The sequence below is a fragment of the Pollicipes pollicipes genome, unplaced genomic scaffold (assembly GCF_011947565.3).
Source record: "Pollicipes pollicipes isolate AB1234 unplaced genomic scaffold, Ppol_2.1 Scaffold_3447;HRSCAF=4054_pilon_pilon_pilon, whole genome shotgun sequence".
NCBI lineage: Eukaryota > Metazoa > Arthropoda > Thecostraca > Pollicipedomorpha > Pollicipedidae > Pollicipes > Pollicipes pollicipes.
In genome coordinates this window covers 21,328,279-21,347,590 of record NW_023596297.1, presented here as the reverse complement: position 1 = coordinate 21,347,590, position 19,312 = coordinate 21,328,279, and the positions used below count along the sequence as shown (strand labels likewise).

The following is a 19,312-nucleotide window of genomic DNA, read 5'->3' as shown; positions in this document are numbered from 1 at the left end:
CGGGCCGAGTCGAGTCGAGTCGAGTCGAGTCGAGTCGAGTCGAATCGGGTCGGGTCGGGTCGGGAAGACGCCCCGGGTGGTCCTCCCACGCCAGGTCCGGAGCACGTCGCGCGCTCGTCTAGTTTTTGCCGCAGTCTCTGTAACTGGCCTGCGATAGCGTAGCGGCTTGTAAAACAGTCAACACGGCTCGTCCCGTCGTAAACCAGCGCGCCTGCCGGGCCATTTACATGGCCCGGCAGCGCGTCAGAAGGCGGCGCCTAGCCCGGCTTGAGTAGCATCCGGCCCGGCTGGAGCAGCACCCGGCCCGGCTGGAGCGGCGCCAGGCCCGGCTGGAGCGGCGCCAGGCCCGGCTGGAGCGGCGCCCGACACGGCTGGAGCGGCGTCCAACACGGCTGGAGCAGCACCCGGCCCGGCTGGAGCGGCGCCCGGCCCGGCTGGAGCTAGGCCCGGCCCGGCTGGAGCGGCGTCCGGCTCGGCGCTGGCCCGACCGACCCCGACGCTCGGGGTCGGCCATGCGCCACCGGCCGGCGCGCCCGGTGGCCTCCGTCCGCCTGACCCCGGGCCGGCGCGCGCCCACCGGCCCCCTGCACGCCTATCTGCTGATCGCATCACGCAGTCGGGCGTATTCGTCAACACGGCGCCCGGCGCAACCCGTGAGCGGGTAAGACAAACAGCCTGTCGCAACGCGTAACGAGCGGGCCGCATTCCGCGCCGGCCGAGGCTACGGGCAGAAGGTCTCCCCCGCCTCCGAATCTGCTCCGCCGTCCGGTGAGGCGCGCTCGGAACGGACCACGCCCTGCCCGCTCCGCCCTGCCCGCCCGGTCCCACCCCGCCTCTCCACGTCGCTCATCCACACGACGTCGCTCCGAGACCGCTGGAGGTGCCGTCGGTGGTCGCCGGGTCGCAGCGAGCCGCTCCGATGAGGTGCCCGGCCCGGTACAGTTAGCGGAGCGCCCCCTCGACCGCGTGCACCGGCGCAATGGCCGACCTGGCTAACTGGATGACGACCGCACATAAACACCGCGACGCGCTTCCGCCTGCCAAGTGCGGACGGTGCCGTGCTTATGGTCCGTGACAGGCTGCGGTTGTGCTGCTCTGATTGAAATGCTGCGGCGCTCTTTCGAAACCGGCCGGTGGGCCCTGGGCGCCGCCGGCAGCCGTCCGCCCCGACCAAGGCCGTGTTTTGGCGGCGTTGTTATGCCTACTCCGGTGTATTGTCCTACCTGCTGTTGACGTCAGCTGCAATTAGAATCATCGATATGGGATTGCATGCGGCAGAACTCAATTGCTTTGTGCGATGGTGTGTGGGAGAGTGGTTGTGTGTTTATGCGCCTGAGTGGGTTAGAAAAAATGACCAATTAATTTAATGTGGGCTGAACAATCAGCAGTAATTTTGATTGAGGCGCCGAGGTCGCGTGGTTGAGCTTTATCTCAACTGGCAGTATTTCATAAAACGCGCGCACTTGAATGCGCCTTAGGCGAATAGCCCAAGACATAAGGCATGGGACAAAATGCTGTGAGCCGCACAGCTGATCGTCGCCAAACAGACGGACCAGACCATCCGGCTGTCTGGCTGACGCGCTGTCGTGGGAGAGCTCAGAGGTGGGCTCTGCCTGACTCGTTGCCGTGGGAGAGCTCAGAGGTGGGCTCTGGCTGACTCGTTGCCGTGGGAGAGCTCAGAAGTGGGCTCTGCCTGCCGCGTTGCCGTGGGAGAGCTCAGAGGTGGGCGCGCCGCACACGAGCAATGACATGTCTGTTCTGATTTGTTCGATACAAAGCAGCGTGGCGGCCTAAAATACTTGAGTTTATGTTACCTCAAAGATTAGTATTCCAGTGAACCTAACAGCTGGCCGTGGCTTAAAGTACTTGGTTTGAAGAGTATGCCGTCCGCTGCTAACCAGAAGGTACCGTACTCATTCATACTCAGTGGTCTCAAGCTGGCACATTCCGGCCCAGTCGGGCCAAAGAATGTGCAGTGCTTGGAGTGGACTACAGCGTTGCTCAGTCGCGAGGACCAGCACCTCGACCACCGCGGCGTCAACAGATGAGCTCCCACCACCATGTGATGGTGTCGTTTGAGCCGCTCACCAGGCTGCAGGGTTCAGTCAACGCTTGTTCGGATGGAACCTAAGGCGGGATTGACTGCAGTCGTTTATGGTCACCGCTGCACCCTTCACAGCCTGCGCGAAGCAGACACGGGATCTGACAGGCACGGGGTCGGAGGCGCCTCCGGAACAGGCACGGCGTCTGTTCAGGGGGTTTGCGGCGTGCCGCCGTTACTCCCGTGTTTGCGCAGCCGTTGGTGGGCGAGCGCTGCGCCTCAGCCCGGCTCGCGCCGTCGGCTGCGTCACCCGTCTGCGTGCCCCGCCTGAAGGTGACCCCTGACGGCGGCCGCCGCCGATGCCCACTTCCGAGAACCATTAGCCGGCGCCGAATCAGAGCTGCGCTGTATCGCAGGTGTGTCGTGCACGGCTTCCCTGGGCCGGAGCTGTGGGCGGACGTTTCTATTGTGCCGCGATTGCAGGCAATTGCCGTCAAACGCAGGACAGTATTAGCGCCGTTGATTCATTCTGTTGACAAAGGTGGCTGATTGTCTTGCTGGAAGGACCAGTGAGGCTGTGTGTGACGGAGGCGTGAGCCGGTGACCCTGGGCCGTGGTGAGTCTGCCCCTACCCAGCTCGGACGCGGCGCCGGCGCCGGCGGCCGCGCCGCTCCCATGAGGCGCCGACGCGGCCCAGCCTTGACCCCCGGCTGATGGATGGATACACGCGCCGCGGCGCGGCGCCGGTACGACACGGCGCGGCGTGACCCTGGTGGCGGTACGACACGGCGCGGCGTGACGCTGACAGCGGTACGGCACGGCACGGCGTGACGCTGACGGCGGTACGGCACGACGCGGCGTGACGCTGACGGCGGTACGGCACGGCGCGGCGTGACGCTGACAGCGGTACGACGGGGCGCGGCGTGATGGCGATGGCGGTACGACACGACGTGGCGTGACGCTGGTGGAGGTACGGCACGACGTGGCGTGACGCTAACGGCGGTACGGCACGGCGCGGCGTGACGCCGGCATCGGTACGACACGGCGCGGCGTGACGCTAACGGCGGTACGGCACGGTGCGGCGTGACGCTGACATCGGTACGACACGGCACGGCGTGACGCTGACGGCGGGCGTGTCGGCCGGGCCCCACTCAAGCGCCGGCGCCGCCAGGGACGCGGCTGCCGACACCAGGCGACACCAGGCGTGTCGTCGCCGCCACCGCCGCCGGCGCCAGACGACACGTACCGACCATTTGTGCGCCGCCGGATCCGGTTCGGAGGCGGATTGCCGCTCCGTTTGTCTCTGAAATGGGCGTCCATTTCGCTCGCGGCGACATGCGCCTCTTGGCTGCTCTTGAGTAATACGTGCGGACTGTGAGGAATCGGGCATTTGGTGACCTCCGACCTGTGACGAGGCCGACCAAACAGCGGATGGCGTGCTTGCACCGTGTCTGCCGGGATTAGCCTGAGCTATGTCAGAGCGTGTCGCCTTTCCACCTGACATGTGTGGGCAGCGCCCCATAGGTGGCCAGTGGCTCATGGTTATCCAGTGGCCCATGGGTGTCCAGCGGCCCATGGGTGGCAGCGGCCCATAAATGGCCAGTGGCCCGTGGGTGGCCGACGACCCATGTGTGGCCAGTGGCCCATGGATGTCCAGCGGCCCATGGGTGTCCAGCGGCCCATGGGTAGCCGGCGGCCCGTGGGTGGCCGGCGGCCCATGTGTGGCCAGTGGTCCGTGGGTGGCCAGCGGCGTGGCGGCTCCCTGGTACGCCGGCTGGCGTTTAGCTCCGACTCAACAATCATAGCCGCGCGTCGAGCGGACAGGTGAAATGGACGGCCAGCCACCAGCGGCCTGGGTGCATTAGATCGGTGCCTGTTGGCGGCGGTCGGTGTGGAATCGTTTGTTTGAAGGTCAGCGCCGTTCCGTCCGAGCGGGCCGCCGCCGCCGCCGCCGCCGCCGCCGCCGCCGCCGCCGCTGCGCCGCCAGTGACGGTGCCGCCAGCGAGCCGCGCGGCCGCTCGCGTCAGTGCCGCCGCAGCACGCGAACCGGCCGCCGACGCGCCGTGCCGCCAGTGCGCCGCGCGACGCCCCCACGGGAGCACGGGCCGCGATGTGACGCCGCACGCGCGACGCCCAGCGCTGAGCCATGACGCAGAACACGGGTCCGCCGCGCCGCAAGATCTCGCCGCGCATCCGCGACCTGCAGACGCGGCTGCTGAAGGTGGTGCCGCCCTCGCCGGTGGCCGACCCGCCGCGCGGCTGGAGCGCCGCGCCGCCGACGGCGCGGCGCGTGTGCGTGACTCAGGAGCGGGAACACCCGGCCTCGCTGACCGGGCGACAGCTGGCGGAGCTGGATTCGGGCGAGGGACACGGGCCGACGCAGGTCAGGCCGCGCGCCCGGCTCGAGCGCTCCAAGATCATCACCAAACACTGGGAGCGGCCTGATCTGTTTGTGCGACACGAGGAGGTGCGCCGCTCGAGTCAGACGCTGAGCTCGCTGGACGTGGACGAGGTGGACAGGGTAGAGAACACCCAGCGGTGGGTGCGAAGCTTTGATCACGTCATGGACCGGCCCCACGCATTGTTGAGTATGTACTCTAGTTCTCGGGACACGCTGCCGCTGACTCGCCCCAGGTCGTACGACCCGCTGCCGGACGAGCCGCGCCGATCGCGCGAGCGCTCGTCCGGCCGCCACTCTAAGTCACGCGAGCCCACGCCGAACGGACTCCTGGCCCCGCGCGACGCGTCGTCGGGGCGCGAGCGGCGCACGCGTGACCCCACCCCGGAGAGCTCCCGCCGGCCGCGGGACGAGATGGCCCGTGGCGGTCGCCGGTCCCGCGGCCGGCCGCGCGCCCCCAACCCGCGGGATCGCTCGCCGGACAGGACCGACGAGGAGCGCGATCGGTCGCGCGGCCGCCGCCGCCAGCCGTCTGGGTCGGACGCGGCCGACGCGCAGCAGCGGCGCAGCAAGAGCGTCGTGCGCTTCTTCGAGGCGAGCGGCGAGCCGGAGCGGCGCCGCCGCAGCCGCTCCACCGATCTGGCTGTGCGGCAGCCGCAGCGCGGCAGCGCCCTGCGTAAGAGCGCCGGCGCCGGCCGCCGCACGCGCGTCTCCTTCCTGGAGCTCGGCGACGGCATGGTGCTAAATGGCGCGTGGGCGAGCAGCGACGAGGCCGATGCGCCGCGCGCCGCGCCCGGCCCTACCGTGGCGCCCGACCTGCTCGACCGATTCTTCTACCCGAGCGACGGCTACTTTGACGACTACTTCCGCCAGTCGGGGCCGGTGTCGCTGCCGGAGAGTCGACGGGAGCGGCCGTGGCCGGTGGCCGGACCGCCGCGGCCCGACTCGGCCGCCGGCGCGCCCCCCGAGCCACCGGCTGCCCGCCGCTACCGGCGACACCGCGTGCCCGACCGTAACAACAATCGCTACCGCTCGAAGAGCGAGGCGCGCACGCTGAGTCGACCGGCGGCGGCGGCGCGGCCGCAGCCCCGCGCCGCCATCGGCCGCGACCCGGACGAGCCGGTCGACTACCGGCGCAGCTGGGACGCCATCGGCCACCGCGCCGCCGCGCCATTGCCGGGCAAAAGGTCGCGGGTGCAGTTCGGTAAGTACGGCGCGGCTGCACGCTGGGCGGACCCCGGCGCTCCCCGCCCTAACAGCTTAATGAGCGAGCGATTAGCGCGGCGCACGGCTCGCAGTGCTGCCACGCTGCAGTTGCTGCCGGACGCAGCCTCGTTACAGCTCGCCGCCATCGGTCCTGGCTGCTGAGAGTCTTCTCTGGTTTTCGTCTGGGCGGGGTGGTGGCGGACCTTTGCCACGTCCCTGCCCCGGAGGTCGCACCTCAGTGCGTCGCGCTCGGTCGGCTCCCAGACCCGCGCGGCAACAACGCCCACGTGCGGCGCGTGTAGGTGCCGGCGACAGGGCCTGTGGCGCCGGGAGCTGGCGCGGCGCTCACGCAGAGGCGCGCCCCGTGCACCGGAGCGCAGCAGGCGCCTCACGACCGGCCTGCTCGTGCGACGGCCACTCCCACGCGGCCCGGCGAAACAGGCCGATGTCGGCCGCCGCTGGGACACGAGTGGTCCTTCAAGGACAAAGGCGTCCGTAGCATTGGTTCGTGCGTAGAAAATTGAAACCCAAGCACCGAGGCTTTAACAAATATTCCGCCAATCTGGGACGTGTCAAGTGGGTGTAATATATGTTTGTACGTAGTTCCTTCGCCGTTTTCCGCTTCAGCCGCCATTTTGTACCTACTGCATACTCTTGAAACGGAAGGATAGAAAATGGACCAGACAGCCTACGTACCAGCTGGCAGGAAGTTATTTCAAGTTCTGCACTGGGTTACGGGGCTCTAATGCAAATTACAGCCATGCGTCAGGACCACCAGCTGTTTTCTGGGTAAAGTAGTTGAAAGTCCTATTAGTTGAAGACCCATGCTTCCCCACTGAAGTCTCAGCTCACCGCCGTCCGTGTCCACTCCGTGCTCATGACACGCAGCTGCCCACGACAGTAGGTTGTCGCTGACGGCGGCGCCGCGCTCTCGTCAGTGATCCGCCGGCTGGGTGCACCGCCGGACCGCCCGACCGTCCCGGCCCCATGGGGCGGCGCCAGCCCAACCCCGGCGGCGCCTCACCCTCGTCAGTGACCCGCCGGCTGGGTGCACCGCCGGACCGCCCGACCGTCCCGGCCCCACCGGGCGGCATCAGCCCAACCCCGGCGGCGCCTCACCGCCAGCGGTGACGTCAGGTGTCGCTGTGCGGCGCGCCGACATTACCGCGCTCACTGGCCGCTAATGGCGCCGAAAATGAGCGCCCGGAACGCGACGCTTGTAGCCCGGTATGCGCACCGAGCCGTCGCGCTGGTGTGCTCGGTGTGCCCGTACCATGCCGCCAAGGCCCAGCGCGCTGGCTCGGAGGCGGTGCGCATGCGGCCGGTTCAGGTTCGGGTCCGGGCCGGGCCGGGCCGGGCCGGCCCTGGTCCAGCCGGTCGGTGGGTGTGAGGGCCGGCCGGCGCTTCCGGCGCGGTCAATTAGCGGCGCGGCGGCGCCGAGTCGCCGGCACCGCCGCTCCGCAATTGTTGACGGCGCCGGCTGTGCCGCGCGCGTGCCGCTGCTGGTAACGGCATCGGACGCCGCCGACGTTCCCTGGTGCCTTACCAGCTGCCGGGCCTGGGACGACCGACTGAGCACGGCGCCGGCGGACCCGCCTGAGACCGGCGGCCGATCGTAAAGCGGGTGGCAAACGGTGCACGCCTGCACATGGACGAGGGAATTTCTGGGAGTGTGGCCCGTTAGGCCAGGCGTTCAGCTCAACACGTTGGCGCTGCGCCGTTCTGAAATAGGTCATTCATGATTGAAGACTGTGTTACATAAAAGTTAGTGCTAGGATAAATGCCGAATGGTCGTGGGATGTGGCCTTCTGCGCTGGCATCATCCGCTGGCCGAGTCGGACCATCGGCAGGCCGTGCGAGACGGCCACTCTGGGAGACTGCACGGCCGGTTCATTCCCGCCCAGCCTCGGACCTCGGACCTCGGAGCGTTGGCTGACCTCCAGCGGCCGCCAGCTCCCGCTGAGTCTGGCCCCTGCCGGCCAAACCCGCGGCTGAGCTGATGCCTTCAGCTGCCGTCAGCTCCCGCTGGGTCCGGCCCCTGCCGGCCAAACCCGCGGCTGAGCTGATGCCACCAGCGGCCGTCAGCTCCCGCTGAGTCCGGCCCCTGCCGGCCAAACCCGCGGCCGAACTCGCGCCTCAGGCGGTGGCAGCCGCCGCCTCTCGCCGCTAATGAATACGAATCCGAGATAATATTCATGCTGGTGATCCGTCTTTGGACGGGCCGAGGTCAACGTGCGATTTATGATGGTTTGTTAGCCCGCCCAATCTGCGCCGAGATGCTCAGGGGCGGGCGCAGATTTTGTCGTTCGGTAAAAAGCGGCTCCGTATTTCTCGGCGGAGGTTTTGCTGACGCGAGGCGGGCGCGCTTCCCATTCAGCTGCGATCTGGCCCGGGGCGTGCGGCCGGACCATGAACTCTCGCCGCGGCTCGGTCGGCCAGCGAGCGCGCGGCCTGCGGCGCCGCTGTCGCTTTCATCTGAACGACCGCAGCCGAAAGCTCTCCCGGGAACTGCCGCCGCTCCCGCCGGCCGAGGTGTGGTCAGGAGGCGACCGCTCCTGACGGCGGAGACCTGGCCGACAGGCGACCGATCGTGACGGGGAGGCAGGCGATCGCCCCTGATGGTGGGAACCAGGCCAGGAGTCGGTTGCTGCTGATGGCAGAGGTTACACGAGGAGACGGTTCCTGTTGATGGTATGGATTATGCAAGGAGCCGGCCGCTGCTGATAGTTGAGGTCGTGATGATGTTTCTGGAAGTGGCGCTGTGCCCAGGAGCCGGCCGCTCCCGATGGCGTAGTCAGTCAGAGGTCTGCCGACCCAGCCGACAGTAAAGACGCAACCTGGAGACGGGCTGGCGTTCCGGCGTCCGGTGCAGTCCCGTCCGGTGGCTGGTGCAGCTCCGTCCGGTGGCTGGTGCAGCTCCGTCCGGTGACTGGTGCAGTCCCATCCCGTGCAGTTCCGTCCGGCGGCCGGTGCAGTCCTGTCCGGTGGCTGATGCAGTCCCGTCCGGTGGCTGGTGCAGTTCCGTCCGGCAGCCGGTGCGGCGGGGGCGGCCCTGCCACCCACCCCATGGCCGCCATCGGCGGCGGTGGATCCCAATCACTGGCTCCATTTCGGCGTCCGCCCCCGTCGTGTCGTTAGCGGCGGGAGACAGCGGGCCGTAGTTACTCAGCACTAAATCAATGGCGGCACGGAGGCGGCGGCGCCCGCGGCGCTCGGCGTGGCGCCGGCCGCTGCAGCTGGGCCCGGCCTGCTCCCCTGACCACGGCGCCGGGCCGCGCTCAGGGCGGCCGCTTCGAATGCATCGACCCGTCGGGCGGCCCGCTGCGCCGCCCGACAAAAATACGGCCGTGATGGGATTGGGCGTCGCGTCTTTTGAAGTGGATAAACGCAGCGCTGGTGCCTTTCAGACGCTCTATTTGTGGCGCTCTGGCCACAATTGCTGTGTATGCATTAGTCATTAGCGAATCACGACGGGACGCTGAGACATTCTGTGTGTCGTGCGCGTCCGACGTGCCTCGTCACGCCGGCTCAAGCTTCGCATTGGGCAGGTTTCTGCAGTGAGGCGCTGGGTCTGGAATCGTGCGGCGCAGCCTAGCGCCCGACCTTCGGCGTTGAAGTCTCCGGCCGCGCTCGAGAACTTCAATGGACAGCCTTTGCGTAACCGACCGTCGTCGCCAGCTCACGCGTCCTCAGTTAGGTGTCGAGAGCCTCTCCTTTTTTGGACGGATGCACCTCTGTGCCCGTCCAGGTCATCTGGACTGAGCGGCGGTAGCCAGCGGCGCCGCTGGTCGGCTGCTGGACCGGGCGGTGGCCGTCGGTCTCCCGGCCTTCTCCCGGTCCGGCAGCCAGCGGCGCCTCTGGTCGGCTGCCGGACCGGGCGGTGGCCGTCGGTCTCCCGGCCTTCTCCCGGACCAGCGGCGCCGCTGGTCGGCTGCCGGGCCGGGCGGTGGCCGTCGGTCTCATGGCCTTCGCCCGGTCCGCCCGCCGCCTGCCGCTTGGCCGCTCATCTCCATAGTCAAACGATCGCCGCCGCAGCCGCGGCTAATCGCTGGTGTGTTTACAGAGCCGATGTCACGCGGGCGCGCGGAGCGCGGCCGTCCGGTCGCGGACGGCCCGTCATCGATACTGACCGCTGACAGGCTGGCGGCCCTCCGACAGACGCGCCCGCCACGCGCACCGCTGCCTGGGTCTGCTGTGGACACCAGCCGCCGACGTAGACCCCTGAAATGGACGCTAGCTGATGACAGCTCCTCACGAATTCTGGCCGCTGACGGGCTGCATGATCGCTGTCAGAACACCTGTCTCGCATGTGAACGTATGACGGAACGTCGGATACGACGGCGGATGACCGACTCCGTGTGCACCGCGCGCGGTGTGGCCGACTCAGAATCCGCCGCGATATGGACGACAGCGTTTTATACGTCAGTTCTATGTTTCACGTTTGCGGGTGTCGGAATGATGGTATGTTATGTCTGCCGGCCTTTGTCTGGGTGCCGCTCTCGTCGATTGATGTTCTGTCACGTTTGTTTATCCCGGATCGATCAGCGCCGTCATTCAGTCTGCGGTGTTTTCCGTCAGGCCCAGCTGCCAAATACGGCGATCTCTGGTGGCGGGCAGCAGCAGTGGTTAGCTGACTGATCACTGGAAATTAATCATTTGGAGGAGGTAGAACATTCCTTCGGACGTTTTTTTTCTCCATGAGCGATCCCTTCGCCGCCTGGCAGATTCGTCTGTCGGCCATGTCGCGTGGTCGGTGGGGCGAACTGGCTTGCGCCAGGCGGCAGCGTTCTGGGGCGGTGCGTGTTGCCGTCAGTGGGGCCGGACGTTGCCGTCCTGTTGTGCGTGTCCGGTCCGTCAGCCCCTTTCCCGCCGGCGCCGCGCCGCTCGCACCGAGTGTCTTATCCGTTCACACGGGCGGCCTCCTCCCACGCCGCCGGCGGGCGGACAGCGGCAGCAGACTGGGCCCTGCGTCCTGTCCCACGAGCTCTGCGTCCTGTCCCCGCGCCCTGCATCCTGTCCCGCGAGACTGACGTCGGCCTCGACTTTCACGGCAGCCGCCGCATCTGCAACGGAAACGGTCACACGCCGTTCGTGTCCGCGAAGTGAAAGTTTTTGCTCAAGACGGCGCTGTTTTGCGGCTTGTTGACGTGCAGGGTGGTCGTTTAGCCGGCGTGCATTTTCACGCCACGGATTTGACGCCGACTCGGGATGGGAGACGGGAGCCGATCGGCCGGTCCGCGCGAGTGCCACACGCGGCTGGGCGGTTACCGTCGACCGCAGCCACCGGAACAGGGGCGACGCTTTCCCCGTGGGTCTCTCCCTTCTCCCGGCTGTATAAAACTACAGAAACTCGCTGTGAGCGTCGCGTCACCGCCGCAGCGGAACGAGAGCGGCGCTGCACGAGGTCGTCTCGCGGCGGAGGCGGGGTTGGCACGCCGAGAGGCGCGCCCTGCCGACACCGACGCGTCACGGTCGGCGGCCGGCGCGCGCGGTCGGCGCCGGCAGGTGGAAAGCACCGCACGAGCCGTCGGGTATGGGGCGCGGCGCCGCGCGCCGACCCGGACGACATTGTCGCGCCGGCGTGCTCGCCGGTAACGGGAGCCCGGCAGTGAGCGGCGCCCATAGTTGGGATGGCTCCGACATTGATAACGGACGGGCCGGAGGTCGGGTCACAGCCGTGACGTGTCGGCCCTGTGAGCAGCACCGCGGCGCGGCGCGCGGGGCCAGACTGCCCGTCTCCGGTATGCCGGATCGGCTCAGTCAGCTGCGTGCCTTCGAGGAGTTCCGAATATTTCGGGTGGATGGCGTCGTGGCCTGGGTACGGGTTCCGGAACGAAGAGAGCTGTTGGCGGCCCCTGGCCCCGCCGCCCAGGTACGGATCAGACACTTGAGATTGGGCGTGGCCTCGCCCCGAACGTCAGCCAGGTAGCGGAGGCCGATCATGTGTAAATGTGCCACTTAGGCCAAGGCACGTCCACTCCGGAATTTCGTTGTCTGTTTTTGCGGCGGTCAAATAATAGTGCTACGGTGGTCGAACTTGTCATGGTTTCAGGCACGTAACGGTTGCACCTCTAGTGTATTTCGGTAGAGCCGCGGAGATGGCAGAGCAATTGAGAATACCAACCTCTAAGTGAGACCTGAGCCGAGTCCGTCCCTAAGGGGGGTAACTGATACCCACGGCGGCCATTATGCGCCCTTATGGTAACTGATACGCACAGCCGTCATTACGCGCCCTAATGGTAAGGCGAGAGAGTTTTCCGTCCATCACCGCCTTTTGCGGATCATTGTGTCACGTTCTGGCTTGCCGCGAAGAGAAATAATGCAAGGCAACAGCGGAACGGCGCCAGTGCATTAGCGACATTGATAGACGAAAAAAGAACGGACGAAAAGAACTGGCGGCAAAACCGTGCATCGTTCACGTGGCGGTGACCGATGGGTGGCCGGCGGGAGCGACGGGGGGGGAGGGGGCATGAGCTCGCTCAGTCCGGCCCGTGTCGACACCGGGCCGCCTCGCCGCCGATGCTGACGCTACGCATCAGCATGCGAATGCGGACTCCATTCAGCGGCGGGGACACCGGACGCTGTTGCAGGCCACAATGGCCGCGGCCGGCACGCAAGCGCGCCATCGGCGGCGCCGGCGGCGCGGTGACGTCACTGGCCATCGAGTGGTGCCGACGGGGCACCACCCGGCCGAGCCAGCCGGCCGTCCACGCACTCTGATCGGTGTGCCCGGAGTCGGTCGTCACTGGCCCCGTGTCTCGCTACACACGCTCTGTATGCCGCGGAGTGTCTGCTGACGTCGCGCCGGGACTGACCTTCCTTTCGCCGGTGGCCGGCTCATTTCATTCCAGGTCATGCCCGGCCAGCGCGCAGTTTCAGTTCAAATCTCATGCATCAGTCATTTCGGGCCGTTTTAATGACTAACTGCTAATAGGTCGTGTGTGAGGCAACAGTGACTGGCGGCTGGGCCGGTATGTGCGCACGCTCCGGCCATCTCGCGGCGGCGCGACGCTCGTGCGGCTCGTCCCGCCCTCTGGCCGATTGCGATCGAGGGTGGCGGCGGTGACCCGGCCCGCGACCTGGCCTCCGGACCGCGCGAGGCCCGGCCACCGCGCGAGGCCGGCCTCCGCACCGCGCGAGACGTCCGGCTCCGTCGCGCGGTGACAGACGGACCATGCCGGAGCAGGTCCGCGTGAACGGGTGCCGCCGGTCCCGCGTCCCCGCCCGCGCCCTGCTGTTCCGCTCGGCGTCTCCCGCCAGCGCCGCCGCTGACATGTGTAGAATGTGATGCGTATTCTACACCGACGTGGCTGTAGAATACGCATCATAGGCATGTACAGCTGAGGTTATGTGCGCTTCGGGCTCGCATCAAAGCCATGGTTAACGGCAGGTAATGCGTAGGCAGGGAATGAATACAGGCAATTTGGGAGCTCAAATAACTTAACCATGTTCGCATTTGTGCGAGGAATGGCACGTCTGGAGCGATGTTATCAAAGGAAACTGTGGACAACTCGCCAACAACCGTGGTAATGCCCATCGCGTCACATAAGATCACATCACATCACATCACATCACATCACATCGCTCATGCGGCCTCCGCACAATAAGATGCCGCCGTATGTACCTTGCTAAGCCGCTGTGACCGGTGCTCCACGTAACATGACGCGCACCAGCCAATCAGCGCCGGTTGACCTGACCGTGGGAGGTCGGCCGGTTACCATGCCGAGTTCACCAGCACGCTCCTCGAGTCCTGGACGGGCCTTGTCGCCGTGGACCCTGTCGCACGCCGCTCGTAGCGGGTTGTTCTGCGCGGGGCGACGGTGGCGCCCCTGCGGCTGCCGCACCCGGCCCGGCCCGCCGGGACTGCGACCGCCCCGGCGCCGACGCTCGCGCCGACCCGGCGGGGCTGCGCGGGGCGGGGTGCGATCGCACGCGCCGCCAGCAGCCCGTGCTGCAGCAGCCGCGTTCTGTGGCTCCCCTGACGTGGGACCGGCCCGCCTGCAAACACGGCCGGCCTGGAATGTTGCGCAGCGCGCAGACCTTGTGATCGCGGCGGGCGGTGAAAGGGCCGACACGCGGCCCGCCCGGTCGCCACCGTCGCCCGGCCCGCCCAGTTGTCATCGTCGCCCGGCCCGCCCGGTCGCCACCGTCGCCTGGCCCGCCCGGTCGCCACCGTCGCCCGGTCCGCCCGGTCACCGGCAGCGCACTGTGTCGAGGGCAGCAAAAATATAGTTGGACGGTGGCGACCGCTCTGTGACGGTTAAAACAATATTTTTGCTTGACCTTTGTTGTAGTAAAGCCCCTTTGCAAATGTTTTGTCACCGGAACCGATTTGCAAGTGTTTGCTGGAAACCAGTAACAATATTCATGCTTGTTGATTTGCTTTGTATCCGGCCGGGTTTCACTGCTTAGGCGCATGGAAAATATTAGGGTTAAATGGTCCCAAATGCTGGGTAATCGACTCATTTATACCCGTAATCCAAGTTTTGGTCGGATTCCGATCGCATCGTTTTTGAAATGTCAGAAAACTTGGCTCATTGTATGCAGAGCATTAGAAGCCCTCGGTTCCTGACGCTTCCGGCGCTACCGCTTCCATGCCTGCCATTCCATTGCACCAAGCACGCTGGTAATCACCGATTCATGGGATCGGGCGAGAGTTGGCTCCATTCTTCTGTCTTCAAACTATGAATGCTGTTTATTTTGCGTCCCACTGGCGAGCCAGCCCGCCGGTGGCGAGCTGCGGTATCCGGCCGTCACGCCGCGGGCGCGGGCCGCCGCAGCGCTCGGTCGAGTGTCCGGCTCTGGCGCTGGCGCCTCGGCGTCGGAGGAGGCTTGACAGTGGCCGTCAGTCGGCTCACATCTGAGCGGCCGCCGTCCGACGCTGTCGGCGCCGTCGCTGTGTGTGTGACAGACGCGCCCGGCCGGCCGTCGGCACGCCGCTGGTGACAGCGCACTGTCCGAACGCCGGCGCTGCTCGGCTCGGCTCGACTGCCTCGGTCGCCGCCGCCGGCCGAGGGCGGACAGCGTACCCTCCCCGGCTGCGTTCGGCCGGGTCTACGGTGCGATGTGACGCGCCGCGTCTGCCGGCTCGAGGTCAGACAGCACGCCGCTTTTTATGAGGCCTGGCGTGCCGATGAGCCGCGCCGATCGCTCGGGGCGCCCACTCAGGGCTCTCCCAGCCCGCAGAGAAGTTTGCTCGGTAAATATTTGACCACGTGATGGCGTTGCCTACCTTTGACCTATTGGCCGATTGCCGCAGTCTCAGCGGCGAGGGCGGTCAGTATTGAACGACGCCAATGCCTCTTGTCGATTCTCGACAAATATCGGAACACCAGCAAGTTGATCAGTGTCAGTAAGAGTTCTCGGTGCTTTCCAGCACGGATAGTTTGGAATTGTGTCGCTCGTCGGCCCCAGCCGTGGCAGGCGGCCGGGCACCAACGAGACGGTAAAGTTTCATAGGCGCCGGCTGGAGTTGGCCGCTCTTTTCCGCGCCGTCGGATTAGATCCCGCTGCAGACGAGCGGGCGCAAACTTGGCCACAACTTTGGGCGCCGCCACAAGTCGGCCGTCGGGGGGCCGCGGCCTCCTCTCCGCATTGCCATGCCCGCCGTTGGCGGCGGCGGCGCCCGCAGACAAGTGTCAATGAGACGCCTCCAATGGCGCTCCGATGTTGTCCGCTGAGCTGTCAGCCGGCGGGCGCGCCGGGCGAGCTGTGCTGACGCCGTGTTGCCCTTGTTCCGCAGGGGAGGTGTCCCTGACGCGAGACCTGGACGAGGTCAGCTGTAACCCGGCGGGCGTGCTAGACGAGTTGTGCTGACGCCGTGTCGTCCTTGTTCCGCAGGGGAGGTGTCCCTGACGCGAGACCTGGACGAGGTCAACTGTAATCCGGCGGGCGTACTGGACGAGCTGTACGAGGAGCTGGAGCGCTTCTCCCGGCAGCCGTCCGTGCGGTCGTCGACGCGGCGCGCCTACGCCAGCCTGGATGTCGGCTCCATGGGCGTAGACCTCAGCTCCGGCCCAGTGATCACCAGGTGAGTCGCCGCAGGCCGTGGCCCGGGACACAGCGTCACCAGGCCACTCGCGCCGCATTTGTCATCAGCGGGTCAGTCGCGGCTGGACTTACCGCCGGGCTGGCTTCACTTCGTCACGTCTCGTGTCCTGCTGTCAGCAGCGAGTTGCAAGTTATAACTGAACTTCTCCCAGCCGATCGGTTAGTATTCACTTTTGCCAAGATGCATTGCATGTCGGTTTGCCACGGTGGGCAACGTCGGTGACAGGGGTCGATGCTAATAGCTTCTGGGCCGTGTAAGCTGAAATTACATCGCCTTTTGCAAGGGGCAAATCAACGTAATCAGCCGGTGTGGCCTCTTATTGAGCACCTCCGCCACCGCCATTCGCGCCTTTATGCAGTCTTATTACTACGCTCATGACGTTCAGCAGCGGCCTGGCCGCAGCGGGGCGGGGGGAGGGGGGGGGGTGAGGGCGTCGGACCGGAACAGCCAATCAGCGGGCCGCCACCGGCCGGCGCTCGCGGTGATGGGCACGTCACTGTGCGCACATCAGACACGCTCGGCGAGACGCCGCTATCTGGGAACGGCTCGTCATAAATCCGTATTTGCGTGCTCGCGGTATTCCCTGGTGAACTTCCAATGCCGTTCGCAGACGTTCTGGCATGACGGCGGCCCGGACTGTGGTATTGACGGCTGCCTGTGGCATTGGGCCCAGGGGAGTCGTTGCGAGGGAGACAATGGTGCGGCCGTTCAGAGCGAAGCAGTTCGACGCTCTCGTCACGTGAAATTTTGAATGTAAGGCAGTAACGTTCAAAGTCTATTTTTGCGGTTTTTTCCAAGACCTCTTGCGAAAATGGTCATCCGAGAAGCATGCGTTTGGTTTGTCATCTCGCCTCTTGCCCGTGGCTTCGACAAATCAGTCTGATTCGGGGCGGCGCGGCCCGCCAAAGCGGCTTGCCAGCGGCCGCCGGCGGGCGTGTTCAGCCCGCCCGTATGGGGGCGTGCGGTGCCAGCGGGCGGCCGTCCGGGCGCCCGGAGCCGCCTGACCCGGCCGCGGCGCGCCGCGCCGGTGCGGGCGCTGCGGGCGCGCCGCTCGCGCCGCACCAGGGCATCATCGGCGACCGGTGGACCGGCGCCGGCTGGGCGGGGCGGGGTGGTGGGCAGACGAGTCGGCTCATACAGAGGAGACCGGCGCGTGCTTACGGAGCGGCTTGTTAGAGATGTATCGGAGCGGCAGATCAAGCACCGCACGGGATCACGCCCGGCAGCAGTAATAAATTAATATAAAGAGTTCTTCCCGACGAATCTTGCACTTTGCAGGCGGGCTTATGCCCCACTGATGCTGCGTCACTCTTTGTCTGCACTGTTCTGATACAAATGTAGGTACCGTACCACATCATAGGGCGCGCATCGGGGCTAGAGAGGGGTGTCGACCTGCTGCATGCCATTGGCAAGTGCTAAGATATCGGCTCTACGACATTCATTCAGGTTGCAACTACGTAGGATATCATGTAGCGTCCGGCAGAGATCGGAACTGTTTTGGACTGCTCCATGGACGCCTCCGATGCCACAGCGGTGCAAGTTTAACCGAGACGTGGGCCCCAGTTCAAACACCCCGCCGGGTATCACACAAGCGAACAGGCTCGAGCGTCGACTCAGGCGTCTCGGGTTCGAATCTGGCCGGGCGCTCGTCTTGCTAGCCTCTGCGTGACACCTGTCTTGGGAGACGACGGCGCTGGCGACGTCAGCGGCTGCTCGCGCGGCGGCGACACTGGCGCCGGTCGGCCCTGGCAGGAGCGGCGCGAGGTCGGCGGCCTGCCTCCGCGGTCGCCGCTGCGACCCTTTACTCCGGCCGTGGGAAAGCAGCGCCGATCCAAGTGCATTCCTCCCGTCGGCGCCACGGGCCTGTCGTCGTGGGACCGTTGGGCCGCACCAGCTCCGAGGCAGCGCCGACCCGTTCGGATTTGTGGCCGTCGCTCGTGAACCGGCGCGGCATCCGAGAACCTCGTCAGTCCTGCGTTCAGTCCGAGCTCTGCGCTCAGCGAATTAGCATGAAGCCTTCCCTAAACGCGTCAAAGAACCTGCTTGGTATGCATTGCGGCGTTTGATGCTCGATTACGAGGCTGGTTAGGCATCGGCGGCGGACGGTCGCGCCGCCCCGTGATGTCGAGCGGGTGGTTATCGACCCGGTCGGCCTGTCGGCCGGGCGCGACTTCTGCGCGTCTCTCCGCCAACTGCGCGTCCGTCGCGCTCTCCGCCTGCTCCCACGCGCGTCCTCTCGTTGCAAAGGCGACCGACTCGAACAGCGAACCCGGCGTAGCCGTCACGTCCGATGTCCGCCGCGTTCACTTTCGCGCGGCACGCAAGCCCCGGGCCGCAGCCGCCGCGGCGAGGGCGCGGCGCGGCGCCTGCGCCGTCCACCGCAGCTGTCGCAGCGAGCTGAGGGTGGCCTCACGGCGGTTACGGTCAGCCGCGGAACGGTGTCGTCCGTGACGGGACGTGTCGGTGAGCCGCGGGATGGTGTCGGTCAGCCGCGGGATGGTGTCGGTCAGCCACCGGGCCCTTCACGTCGCCACTGACTAGGCATTGTCTCGGTCGGCCGCCTGGCGGCGTCGGTGGCTGCGGTGAGCTGTCTGGGCTCGGTTGGGCAGCTGTGGTGGCCCTCCGGGCGTCCGTCCTCGGCTGCGGCGGGCTCGGTCGGCCGCTGTCGTCTGCGGCCTGTGGCGTTAGAAGGACGCCTCTAGTCGCCCTCCGTCGCCGTCCGTCCGTCGGAGCTGAACAGCGCTGTGACGGCCTCCTGCCAGGGGGCAGATGACCGCAGCGCCACGGCGGACGACGTTGACGGCGTGTCTGTACTCTGCTCCGTGTCATCGGAGCACCACCTAATGAATTCGCGCCGTTCTTTGCTGGGTCTGTGGTTGTGTCTTCTTGACTTCGTTGTGGGGAAAGGCGCCGATGCGCCGATGCGCTGATGTGACATCAGCTGTCCTCTTGCTATGTATTGCGAACAGCTGAATGTACGTTCGATAAGTCTTCCACGGCCGTCGCCGGTGGCTCTCACTGTGACGCGACTCGAGATGACGAGGCCGGGAGAGCACCGGTCGCAGCCGGCTCCACGCGCTCCTACGGCGGCGTCAGCTGCCGACGACGGGCGGCTGGCAGATCGACGGGCCGCACCACCGACAGACGGTCCAAATCACACCGGCGGACGACCTGGAGAAACCGCCCACGTGCCACCGACTGGTGTCGTATTGGATCGTGTCCTCCATCTGCGCGCGCGGATTTGGCTGACCATTCGTCGCGGTATTGGGCAGAAGCGGGTCACTTGTGTGGCACGGTGTCTGCGCGTACTTCGGGCGTTGGTATTTGTGTCTCGCGTCGGTTTTACTATCACACTTATTCCCTCCCTCCTTCCTTCTTTTCCATGTGTTTAGTCCCTGGTTTAGGGCAGGGCAGACCGCTCATCGTGTCATGGGAAGAAAGAGGAGGGGTGACAACAGGACGCGAGAGACAGCGTCAGAGCCGTCCTCTCTGGGTGGGAGGTAGAGCCAGAGTCGTCCTCTCTGGGTGGGAGGCAGAGCCAGAGTCGTCCTCTCTGGGTGGGAGGCAGAGCCAGAGTCGTCTTCTCTGGGTGGGAGGTAGAGCCAGAGTCGTCCTC

General features: G+C 66.2%; 1 protein-coding gene across 3 annotated transcripts in view; it reads left to right on the top strand.

Annotated features, from left to right (window-relative positions):
• The window catches only part of LOC119091256 (protein Fe65 homolog), a 78,967-nt gene that overhangs the window by 34,050 nt on the left and 25,605 nt on the right, over positions 1-19,312 (top strand). For all 3 annotated transcript variants that reach the window (XM_037213925.1, XM_037213923.1, XM_037213924.1), the window contains exon 3: positions 15,486-15,675. In XM_037213925.1, the coding sequence (XP_037069820.1) occupies positions 15,486-15,675 (190 nt within the window). The remainder of the gene's footprint in view (positions 1-15,485; positions 15,676-19,312) is intronic.